At 35.7% G+C, this 12816-nt stretch overlaps 2 protein-coding genes across 3 annotated transcripts in view; both read left to right on the top strand.

Moving 5' to 3' along the window:
- The window catches only part of LOC113686529 (uncharacterized), a 39140-nt gene extending 36745 nt beyond the window's left edge, over positions 1 to 2395 (top strand). For both annotated transcript variants that reach the window (XM_089208019.1, XM_089208018.1), the window contains exon 6: positions 369 to 2395. In XM_089208019.1, the coding sequence (XP_089064145.1) occupies positions 369 to 637 (269 nt within the window). In that variant the 3' untranslated portion in view covers positions 638 to 2395. The remainder of the gene's footprint in view (positions 1 to 368) is intronic.
- On the top strand, positions 1842 to 12244 carry LOC113686643 (RNA polymerase II-associated protein 3). The gene is made up of 10 exons (XM_027204290.2): positions 1842 to 3651; positions 4495 to 4623; positions 5042 to 5176; positions 5922 to 6049; positions 6432 to 6624; positions 7250 to 7336; positions 8192 to 8578; positions 9104 to 9201; positions 9653 to 9747; positions 11835 to 12244. The coding sequence occupies exons 1-10, from the start codon at positions 3505 to 3507 to the stop codon at positions 11933 to 11935; spliced, it is 1500 nt and encodes a 499-aa protein (XP_027060091.2). The 5' UTR covers positions 1842 to 3504; the 3' UTR covers positions 11936 to 12244.
- Positions 12245 to 12816: the final 572 nt, after the last annotated feature.

Raw genomic sequence — 12816 nt, 5'->3', positions numbered from 1 at the left:
TGGATCATAAGTGTTGAGGTCTAGGTGAAATGGGGAAGAAAATGGAACAATTGCAACAATGATTCTTCTGACAACGATACCGTCGAGTTTACGACTTCGACCCCGTTCCCGGATTAAACCAGCTTTGATTGATTGATTAGATTACTTAATCACCTTTTCGAGCGTTAGTCCTTTGTTAGAGCGAAGGGCTAACGCTCGATACGTCAGCTTTGATGCTCTTTACGGTTACCAATTTGCATTTATTTATAAACTCAGATGATAAAATCAAAATTATCTTATTTTACTCTCCCGCCGACGCAACTTTTTAGAAACTTACCCTCTTTATTCATTGATTGATTGTTAAAAAAAATATATCCTTTTTATTTAAGGGTATCATGACTGGCATGTTGTCTTGGAAAAATTGGATGACCCCGGTTTGCTTGAGGAATCTAGGGGATGGCAAGCAAGAGACGACGAAATAAATATCAAAAAATTTCTAGAGGCATATGGTGAGAGGGAGGGAAGTACAGTTAAGAGATTGATTCAGGCCATCAGAGATGCTGGACTGGGTCTTTCTGCAAATAAATTGATAGAAGAACTTGTTTCAGTTGGAGATGGTCAAAGTGGTGATACTGACGAGATACTGACCAGGATTTGAAGAGGATACTTGCTCTAAAATGTAATTTTCTAATTAACAAATAGATTCCATGTTTCCATATGATTGTTCACAGAAATTTACCGACAAAGATTTCAAGGTAGTTCATAAGCACTCGTATCCTTGGTGTTTATAATTAATCGTCCTGATGTAGTAAGCCTAGCGTCTCCACAGTTATCTCCCTTCCAGAGTTAATGACTTATGAATTGGAGTCCGCTTGTTAATTAGAGAAAACTGAACTAAGTGTCAGCGCAATACTATAAGTCGTCTTATAGTTTTGAACCCAAAACAAAACCACTCACAATGACTGCTTCGGTTCCATACATGTATGATGTGCACCTTTTTTTAACCCTTTTATTTCCATGAGTGACCATGACAAAATTTCTCCTTACAATATAAATGCAACATCAACCAGATAAGTGATGAGAATATAGAAAAATACAAATTTGAGGATAATTAGTTTATCCAATACTAATAAGAATTGTATGGTCGACTGTAAGGAGAATTACAGATTTGATCTGGGAGTTATAGGGTTAATAACCTGGAAACAACAAATGAGAATGGCTGGGAGCTACATTGTTATTAAGATTCTGATCTGTTGATCAGCTGAGAAGCTATTGATTGAGAAAAAAGTGTTTACATTGCTTGTCTATTTTCTAAGCTCAGTGTCATATTTTTGCAATATTTTTTCATATGTTAGTTAGGCAAAAGAAGTAAGAGTAAGGTAATTGTAATTATCTTTGTTAAATGGAAGTTAACAAGTGATACACTCTTATCATTGTGTATAGAGTATTTTGGAATCACTTGTGTAAATAATTTGAAAACATATCAGTTGAAGGAGAGATATAGTCTACCTGATGTAATTGAGATCTATTGGCAGATTTAAAAAATTATATGTATGGTAGATGGTGACGAACACTCATTAGCCTGAGTTATTACTTTGCTATGGTTTTCGTAGTTTTTGTTATCTTGTTTGTTCCTTGTCTGTTTTTTTTTATTGTTGGTTTGTTTGTTTGTTTTTTTGTTTATTTACTAGGTAAGTGACTTAGTTGCATGCGCCTAAGGTGCATTTGGAGCCATAGCTTTCCCTTTTCCTTTTCATTCTAGGATTTTTGTGTTTGTTTACAATATAGTAATAGTCAGTGTTGCTTAATTGCAGTGAGGTCTCAAGGTTCTGCTGTCACCTCAATTTTTGACCCCAATTTTTTTCTTAATTTTTTACCCCCTCTTTTCGAATTTGTCCTTAGTAGAACACCAAAGATGGAAGCATGTACATAAGGATCAACCACTGTGTTTTTCACATTTAATAGGGTTTCCTTCAACTCCATAGTTATTTGGAGCTGTTCATATTGCAGTAGCTTGATGCAAAACATCCTGACTCAAACATAAATTGATCCTTTATATCCAAATTTGTGATTATACCAGGCTGATATGAGTCCCATCATTGAATATAGGATATGTTTAATATAATAATTGATAAATTTTTGGTATATTTATTATATTAAATATTATCTGCTATTTGGAAATAGTTCAAATGACGTTTTTTGCAATTGATTATGAAAAAAATTATTTGATCATCATTTGATATTTATAAATCTCTACATTATTTAATTATTTGTCTGATCAACTCTGCCTTTAGATTTGACCAGCAGAAGACAGGGGGGAGGAGGGGATATATGGAGGAATAGAGGTTTATTTAACAGTTACTTAGTATTACATGTATACTCATTTTTTTGTAGAATAAAGAGACAGCTCATTTAATTTGTATTCACTTTTATTTGCCAAGCTAAGATAAAAATAAGGAATAGAAAAACAGCAACAGTAAACCAACCAAGATATAGAAGACATATTTGGATCATCATTTTTGTTTTGTTTTGTTTTTTTTTTTTTGCATTATTATAGCCTTCGATTATTGGTTGCTAAACTGATGCACTGATGAAATAGAGAAATTACCCACACACCCACCCACACTTCCCTGATATGTGCGTTGACCATAGATTTCAGTAGTGTCGAAGTAACAGTATATTTCTCGCACATGTAGTGGTCATCATGTAAAGATCTGTTGGGCATCAGGAGTGGGGATTTAATGTACCGACAAATTGACTGATCTGAGATCTGGAAATTCAGGTCATTGATGAAACTTACAGTTATACAGGTAATATTATATTTCAGTACCTTGGGTTAAAAGGATTTCGCTTCTTGTGGAAATTCAAGCTATTGTGGTTGTAATTTTTTTATGGTACCTCTGTTAATTTGAAATGTCATTAAAATCGGTTCATTCGTAGATTTTGTCGTGTAGGAAACGAGGGAAGTAAAAGATATAGCACAAAATATCTAAAGCTACATGAAAAACGGCTTACAAAATTCATATCGCAGCAACTGAAGGTTCGCCCTCTGAGTAATTCGTCTCATTTCGTCATAACTTCAAACCATGGTAAATGACCCTAATTTAAGACGCTTCGTTGAACTTAAAAAAGGTCAATAATCTTAATCTTAGACAAAAATAGTATATATAAAAAAAGAGACTAAAAAGGCTTAAATAAAAGCGTTGAAAGAGTGATTAGAGATAGCTGTACTCCGTTCCCGCGTTTTCCCGTCAAAATCATGGACATTATCGGTCATTTGCAGTAGGGTGGGGAGGGAGAGGCATAAAAATTCGTAAGGCGGTCGAACCTTAGGGTCAAATGAAATTGAAATTAAGGAAATTTTATGATTATAGAGAAAAAAATAGATAAAGAATAAAATCAACCCTGAGTCGCTCTATTTCTTAATAGAAGGCTTTTCCCTCGAGAAGTGATCGCTTTTCGTAATCTAGAAGGGTATCCTTGTGAAGTCTGTTCAGAAAATAGCGAGGTTACAAAGTTTTCAAGATGGCGGATGAAGGATTGAAAGTGCAAATGAGTATTCGCCAAAATGCTGAAGAATTGCAAGACATGCTGAAGGAGTTGAACAGTTGGCAGAATGAAATGAAAATCAAAGATGAAGATCTTCGAAATTCAAAGACAATAACGAAAAAGGTTCGTGTAGGAAGCGTGCTTCGGTTAGAAAATCTCTTTTAATGCAGTCTTAAATACATGATTATCGCTGTATCAGAATAGCTACCAACATCTTCGTAACGAAGGATTAGAAACTCTACATCCCTAAAACCGTAGAAATATGCATACATTTTTTATATAATTAATATTCAACGCTCTACAACCTGCATGTCACATCCCTGCCTCTCCTAAAAAGATGACTTCAACTCGCTCTTTCATTTGTTTACCTAAGTAACCCTTGCCCTATATGGTATAAAGCTTCTCACAAGTGCTTCCATCCTGAATTTTTTCTGGTGTTGTTTTTGTTGTCGTTATTTTAATCAGGTAGTCGGAGTCAAAATAAAACCGGGTACAGTGCATATCAACCTCAAAAACTGTACTCCCAAGATCTGACTGTTAAGTCTCCCCTCTCTCTTCTACACATTTCCTTGTAACTTAGTTACAAGAATTTGGTATTAGATCGAGATAAAAACTTACATGTGATAAGTTTAAACATTCTCACTACCTGTTTGCTGGATAATGTATGAATATTATAGGGAGAATTTACTTGTTAATCACTTCTGGGAGTTGATGGTTGAACAATTTTACCTAACATGACCACATAGTTGGTTGTGAAGTGTGATCACCTTTGTTGGAACATTGACAGTGAGAGATGTTTTGACAACTTGAGAGGATGTTACAAATCCATGTTTCCCCTAATTTTAAGAATATATTGATGATCAATTATTCATACCATTTACTTTGTGCAATAATTTGGAATCCATGCACAGTGTATGCAAACATATGGGTTTCTATTGATCATTAATTTTACATTGTGTGCTGCAGAACCTTCCTCCTGTAAGGAATCAAGCCAAGAGAAAGAAGAAGAAAAAGAAAGATTCTGACAGAGAAAAACCAGAAGTTGGAACAAGAATAAGCTCTTATGACTACAGATCATGGGATAAATTTGATGTTGTAAGTACTAATTTAAAACTGTCAGCAGTTGGTTTTGCTAACATTGTATTACTTGCCATTGAGTGTGTGTGCAAGAGTTCTTTTTGTTTTGGTTTCATGAACTGAAACCAAGTAACTCTGTGTCAAATGACAATTATTGGTAGTCTTAACCCTTTAACTCCCAAAGGTGATTAGCATGTACTTTCTCCCAATAATATCCATAGATTATCTATCACACAGGTTATGAGAATACTGAAACTTATCAGGTAGAAGTTGTGATCTTACACCAAATTCTCACATCTAAGTTTCTAAGGAAATGAGTAGGAGGTAGAAGGGAGAATTAACGATCAGATCTTGGGAGTTAAAGGGTAAAAAAGAATGTGAACATGTATTTATTTGTTATTTGATGTACTCAATTAATATTCAACGGCTCCATCAGGATAAAGTGTTAAAAGACATGGATGAAGCAGATGAAATGAAGACATTTTCTAGTTCTGAAGAAGAGAGTGAAGAGACTGATGAAGATCTGGAAAATGAGCAAAGATTGCAGAAGGCACTTCTTGAAAAGGACAAGGTTAGATTTGAGTATGTCTGCTAATAACATGGTCATTTAAAATGAATCCATATATACTCTTAAAAGAAAGTAAACTGAGCCACTGAGTCCTTGTATTAGAGAATACCAAAATGCCTTGTAAATCAAAAATGACAATGTCAAAGATTTCTGAATTGTCAAGCCATACATACATGTAAAAAACTATGTATTTAATCATATGGATACTAAGTATGTAGATTGGAACATTTGGATGACTTTTTGTCAGTTTGGTGATGAGGTCAACAGGCTATGTATCAAGGAAAGGAAGTTAAAAAGTTTGATACTTTTGTACCTTGGATATTTTCCTTTGTGTTACTAGTAGTGTTAGTTGTCTCATCTTGATTACAATATTAAGAAAATCTTTATTCTTGATACCTGTGATAATTTCTGTGGGAATGCTCTTTGGAAGGTTTCCCCACCAGAAATTACAAATAACAAAACTAAAAGAAAATATTAAAAATGGATACATACAATGGTTATATGATTTAGAATCTAGAAGGAGAAACAAAAATTAGAAACCTAAGTTTTGAATAATAAAATACTTATCTTGTAGCCCTTGTTATACCCTCTACGAGAATTGAATTGTTTCAACTGAATGTGTTGTTTTGCATTCACAGTCATTTCCCCTCCCAATAGCATACTAACTTACTTAAAGATTAACAGGTAGAATCATATCAAACTTTATTTCTTGATTTTACTGAACTTTTGTTTACATGCGCATCTACAGGGAAATGCACTTTTTAAGGAGGGTAAATATGAAGCAGCCATTAACTGCTACACAACTGGAATTCAGTTTGACCCAACAAATGCTGTACTCCCAGCCAACCGGGCAATGTGTCTTCTAAAATTGAAAAGGTTAGTCTTTTCTCTCAAAAGACTATTTCTTTTAAAGTGATATGAACAGATGAACTGTAAAGTCACTGTACATAAGGCAGTGACTAGAGAAATTATTATCATGATAATGATAATTATATCAATGACACCAGAACTGGTAATGATGAATTTACCTTGACATTGACTGAGACAGTGATGGTGATAATCATGATGATGATAATGATGATGATAATGATGATGATAATGATGGTCATAATATTGAAAATTAGATTTAAGAATTAAAAGTAAACAAGCAAAATCAAAAATATTTTTAAAACCCCACCCTTATCCTTGAGAGCATACATTTACAAATGGTGTTCTTCTTATCAAACTCTGAACCTTATTTATTATAATTTATTTACAGATACGGGGCTGCTGAAGCAGACTGTAGCCAAGCCTTGTCCCTGGATGCCTCATACACTAAGGCTTATCTGAGAAGAGGAGCGGCACGCTTTCAGCTTGGAAGGGTGAAAGAAGCCGAGGCTGACTATAAAGATGTACTGAGACTGGAGCCAAGCAACAAGCAGGCTCAAGAGGAATTGAAAAACATAGCTAAGGTAATGTGCTCTTGGTAATATAATTTTCAGATTCCCTGATATGCATAGGATGGCATACACGGGGTTTCGTAAGGGTCCTGGAAAACCTGGAGAGTCCTGAATTTTTATTTTGGAAAGTCCTGGAAAAAGACTACAGGTCCCAGTCAGGTCTGGAAATCAGCTGTAAGAGATCCTCACAGCTATGTGGCAGATATATGGCCTGAATTTTTTTCAGGTCCTATTTTCAACTACTTTTTTCAGTAGTGTTCTTAGCAGCGAGGATCTCTTGATTTTATCTCTTCACTGCAGTGCAAATATATGAATTTCATATATCTAAAATCATCAATCAAGCACTTAAGTTTTCAGAATTTTTTTGTATAAGAAATGTATGTAGACTGTAAGGAGAATTGATTTTGAAATATTGGAAATGAAAGGGTTTAAGGTGAAATTTTGTAGTCATGGAAAAAATCAATTTGGGTCCTGAAAAAGTCCTGAAAAGCCGTTGAAATTTGTTTCTGAAAAAGGGTAGGAACCCTACATACATGTAGGTAGCAACTGTGTTATTTTATCCCAACTGCATGTACCAATTGTACCACAGTACTTTTTTTTCAAAATCTTTATTTACTTTAAGGTTTTTTTTATTCAGCTGTTGAATGAAAAGAGAAAGCAAACAAAAGTTGAAGAAAAGTCACCAAAAAATGAGGAAGATAAAAAATTGCCCACAAAATCCAAGGTGAGAAAGAACCTAAGAAAAGCTCAGAAAACCTTGACCTCTTCAATATGATTTTGTCAAGTCAATCGTATAATGACTGATTACATTAAAGATCAGCATGCAATGAAACTTCAATACCATATACAAATTGATGTAATGGAGGAGATAGCTGTAAGTTGTTGTTAAGTAAGCAGTTTTCAGACTCTTGCAGTAAAACGAGTGAGCTATGGAGTTTAATATTCTTTTTTCTCAGTCCCCAAGAGCTTGTCCTTTGGATCATCAATTATTAGTGTCAGGCAACCTTGTTATTTCTTATATAAAAATACTCAATAGAACGTTTGTGGGAACTGAGTAGGTTACCTTGCCTTCTAAAGTTATGAAAACTAGAAACTTCCTAGAAACGTCTTTGATTGGAAGAAGGCCATGACTCTTATTTCCTCTGCTTGCAAGGGGCACTTTTTCAATGTATTGGTATATCAGACAGGGATAAAATTCCTAATTAACCCTTTTCACCCTAACATCAGTTTGCATATTCTCTATACTGTTCTGTATACATTTCTTAAGGTGCTAACAAGGTGAATTTGTTTGACAATTATGAGATCCTTTACTTGATGATCATTGCTTTATTCCCGTGACCTTAGTATGTGAATCACAGGTGATGTTGTAAGGAGAAACTAGATGCTTGTCACTCTTAGGGGTTAAAAGGTAAAAAGAGTCGGGTTTTCACGAGTTTAGGATTGAAAAAGGATAAGAAAAAATCTGTCAGTTCCACAGGCACTGGCAGTACTGTCTTGTTAAGGAATCGTATCAGAGAATCACTGCAGTTTCGAAATAGCTCATCTTCTATCATACAATAAGTGTCTGTTTTCTCCTCAGAAACCCCTTAAAAGGATTGTCATCGAAGAGATTGGAACAGAAAGTGACAGTGACCATGAAGAGAGTACGGCCAAAGTTTCAACCAGAGCTCAAATAACAGCCTCTTTGCCAACTGCCGAGACAAGGAACAATTCTAATTCAGCTGGGCCTGTACATGCCTCTGTTCAAGCTAACGTTTTAAAAGTAGAATTAAAAGACAATTCCAGTAAAAATTCTCCTTTGTCATCATCATCATCGCCATTATCCACTCAGCCTCCGTCTACTGCGTCCACTGCTCGCGCACAATCTTCCCCTAGGGCATTTGCAGTACCAAAGTCTTCGGCACAATTTCAAGCAGATTGGAGAGCACTGCATAAAGAACCTGATAAACTATTTCAGTATTTCAGGGTGAGACTATTAAGTAAACATAATTACAGCTCGTATTAGCTATTGTCAATTGAATGTTATATTGCTATGTGACTGTTGCTGACAAAATTGAACGACACTGGATAAATGGTACAAAAATGGTACGACAAGTGTAGCCAATAGCTCTAGATTGCGCTTAATAAACGTGTGAGGACTCTGTTGAACAGCTGAGAGCCGGGAGAATACGTGAAAAGAAGGCTTTTACAACCCTACATCATACGCTTCAAGAGTGTGCGGCTATCTAGATTGAAGAGAAACGAAGCGTCCCATTATTAAGGGTGATATTTGTGGTATATATTCTGTCAACCTCCTTGGCCTTCCCTTAGCTTGTTTTTGTTGCTTTTGTTGTGTGTGTTCGTTTATTATGTTTCCTTTGCACACTCTGACCACAGCACACTATTAACAGTGAATGCACTTGCATTTCTGATTTGATAACTCTTTTGAAAAAAAACTGACAGCTAAGATGGAAAGAATCTAAGTAACAATGCTTTTTTTTTTTGCTTCCAGAAAATCAACCCAGAATCTTACCCAAAGTTGTTCCAACAGTCTCTTGAGTCAGACATGCTGGTTAAGATAACGAACCTCTTACGCGATTTCTATCTCTCGTAAGTTGAGTTTTTGATCAGTTGATGCGAACTCTTATGTACAAGTAAAGTTGGGAAGGGGTTTTACGTAATATTACACCACTACGATCGTGCGCAGGTTTCCAATTTATGATTACAAGAGTCTTGTGGCATTCACAGTACCGCCCACGTGCGCTATTGCACTTCACGCGTTTCAAGCGCCTACAATTCCGGCGTATTGCACGCATGCAAAGTGAAATTTACAAAGAACTCCACGCAATTGCGTTCATAAAAAATACGCGCAATTTAGAATCAGTAAAAAGGCATGTATTGTGCACGCGTGTATCGGATGAATTGTGTTTTTCTTAGATGTTCTTCTTGATTGTTCAAAGTTGATTTGAAGATAAGCGCTTGAAGACGATTTGGATCTATTTTTTCCATTAATGCTAAACGCACAACTTTTTTTAATGCTACACTGTTCATTCTTTTTTAGAAATGGCCTACCGGTGTTCAAAGAATTGAAATACCTTTCTGAAGTGAAAAGATTCAGCATGGCTGTCATGTTTCTGTCGGACAAAGATAAGACAGGTGAGTGAACCTAGTGCGACCACTCGTACTAGTTAAGCAACATCATGCTATTTGCATGGAGAGCTGCATGAGGCTGTTTCTCATAAAGGGATAAACGGTAGCTCGAAATCCATTTTAAACATAACTTGCTTGAACTTGGAATATCGGTGCTACTAATTCGTAGAGCAAGAATGCCTTGTCTTATCTTTTAAACGTTGGGTCCTACAAGTACAATTTCGCTTCGAGTGATTCCAGAGAACCAAAAAGGGGCTCCTTCTTGGTGTAGAAGACACAAGAAATGTCACGATAGAACACCGCCTCATTAACCTAATGTTGTCATTGTTTTACTCGTTCTTTTGCCGTTTTGTTCCCTATTGTTTTACGTCAACTGTGTCTTCTACACCGAGTAAGAGCCCAAAATGGTGTTGTTTTTTTTCGATGTTCAAAGCTATCTTCAAAACATCGACATAACGGTAGCGTGAAGAACTAGTCTGTGCGGAAGCCCAGCCTCCCAGACATACCTGATGAATGAAGCTTATGATCAGACTACACAATCAAACCTCACTCCTAGGTTCAAAGCATTTATTTTATCAAATTCATACTTGATACGTAGACAAAGACGCTGTGAAAATAAACAAAAAAGAAAGAAAAGAACAAAAAAACATAAACGAATGTTCCTTGGACGGCGCTTGAACCTCGTCCATTTTTGATCGTGTATAATGCGAAGAAGAAACGAAAACGGCCGTGAATAAAACGACACGTTTGAAAAGGAATACCCAACGATGACACAATTTTTTCTGTCAGTTGCCCAAGTTTTTTCCGTCCACAAGCCTATTTGTTTTAGCCATACCCAATCCTGCACGACAAAAGGACATTTTTTTTCTATCCAGAACACAGACGTGTTGCTTGTTTAAGTGTTCTCTAACGAAAAATTTGTGGTGAACTTGGATCATAAGTTGTGATAAATTCGAAAACTAGCTCAAAGCCGAAGGTCAGTAAAGAATTGACTTTTTTTAGTAAATGTTTGCTTAAAAATATATTATTTTGTAATATCGGTCTTGTGGACTCACATGTTCAGTCGTGTAAATTTGAATTTTCTAACATGCAATTCTTGCGCAATAAAGTTTGTTTTTAGACGAGCCTTTTTTGCTGGCCAGCTGTTAGGTTTTGTTAATGGAGGGTGACATTGCAAATTCGTTAATTGCTTGGTTACAATTTTTTGGGGCGGTCGGTGACGTATGTCAATCTATGGTCAGAGCTACGTCCCGACTCTTTCTCTTCCGGAAGTGACCAATAAGGAAATTCTTTTTAACATATTCATATAATTTCAAGCAGAGTAGTAAAAGGAAAGAAAAATATCGGCTAAAAGGATACAGTTGGATTCAACACCGAATTATCAGGCCTAGATGTACGGGAAATTAATGTTTCACAATTGATAAAGAGATTAAATTGAGTTATTGGCAGTGAAAGAGTTAAACCTGACACCACAGGAGACATGTCAAGGACATTGTTAAGACTTAAATTATGTTTTCTCTTGTACTACCAACAGTACGCTTACCTACACTGTACGTGTTATTTACAGAGTCAACATTACATTGATTCATACAATGCTAAGACTCCTTATACCTCACTGAACATTATCGATATTAAATAAAACCGTACCGCAGAATTTAAAATGAAAATTAAGTAGCAGAATTCTTAGTTGATGGAAAATTCTGCTCTTCCTTCTTGTACTTGACAAATTATCTATTGCAGAAGATTGATCTTGAAGTTTTTAATTATTTTACTTAACTTGACAATACTTCACTTGGGGACTTGATAATTTGACATGAAGAGATATTCTAATCCAGCCACTCCATATTCTTACTCAAGTGTTTTTCAAGTGTTCATTGCAATTATATGTTTCCCATGACAACTGTGTGTCACTTGTGAAGTGACACGGGCAAAGAGAATGTGCAGTTTATCCCCATGACTTTTGTGACAAAATATTAAAGGGATTGCTTCTTAATCTAACCGTCTCCTTTTAAAAGTAATTGGGAGGAAAAAAAATATTAGAAATAATCATTAGTTGAGGTTATTTCATGCGTTGTGTATGTGTTCTATTGCAGTTATCTGCGACCTTTTACAAAGCATAAAACAAAACAAGGAGGACTGGAAATTAACGGATGATTATGTCAATAATTTGGCTACCAAATATGGAGTGTCTTGAACATTTTCCTTGGAAATTTGACACGCCACGACGATATTTACCGATGGATGTCACGTGTGTTTCCTTTAGTGTAAGCCGAGCAGGCCCAGAGAAAGCGAAATATCGAGTCATTTGTGAATCTTGTTTCGCTATACTTACTTTCAAGTTTATGATGCCGGAGTTATGGGGCTAAATACGAACAGCTTTAAAACCCGTTTGAAAGCTGGTTTGTCAAACACGGTTTGGAATTCTCTTCTTCATTTAAGTTGCTTCAACTGATGTTTTTCGACTTCAGATTTAGCTCAGCGGAAATAAAAATTAATCAATCCTGGAATCTCATGCAGAATTCAGTTTCTCAGTATTCTATTCCTGATTTTTATTCAGCTCAACTTGGTTTAATGAAACATATTTAGAGACCTTCAGATTTCGAGGTGAGTATGAATTTGAGTACGATATTTTTCAATAGTGAAGCAATGGGCTCGAAATCACCTGCGTTATTTTGTTGGGCGAAACGCAATAGCCGTCAACATTATAAGACTATTATTCTTGGTGAAAGAGGTGAAGTGGATAAGAGACACTGAGAAAGATGCAGTCTCAAGTCGAGCTCTATTGCGTCTATGAAACAAAACCTTTGCACTCTTTTCGGCATATTTTGCTCCAGAAAAGCGCCATGGAGCTTGGCAGAAAATATCAAATTTTCGTAAGTTGTCTTTTAGAAATTGATTCAAATTTCATACGTGCTCGGACTCGGCTTATTATGTGAAGGTCCTTAAATAGTCAACAGAAACTGTTGACCACTTTGAGATGAACAGATTAAGCACTTAGAGCTTACAAGGTTATTAACGGAACAAATGAATAGCGGAAACTATGATTGATCAGCTAATGTGAAGTGGCGTCAATAA

This window comes from Pocillopora damicornis, chromosome 5 (assembly GCF_964200805.1).
Source record: "Pocillopora damicornis chromosome 5, jaPocDami1.2, whole genome shotgun sequence".
NCBI classification, from domain to species: Eukaryota; Metazoa; Cnidaria; class Anthozoa; order Scleractinia; family Pocilloporidae; genus Pocillopora; species Pocillopora damicornis.
Note: the sequence above shows the minus strand (reverse complement) of the source record. Positions and strands in the feature narration are given on the sequence as shown.

Bases quoted from the DNA above. Each gene is read 5' to 3' on its own strand.
- LOC113686643 (XM_027204290.2), top strand. From the start codon at position 3,505: ATGGCGGATGAAGGATTGAAAGTGCAAATGAGTATTCGCCAAAATGCT. The intron at 6,050-6,431 runs GTTAGTCTTTTC...ATTTATTTACAG, and splicing joins TGTCTTCTAAAATTGAAAAG to ATACGGGGCTGCTGAAGCAG. The intron at 9,202-9,652 runs GTAAGTTGAGTT...ATTCTTTTTTAG, and splicing joins TTACGCGATTTCTATCTCTC to AAATGGCCTACCGGTGTTCA.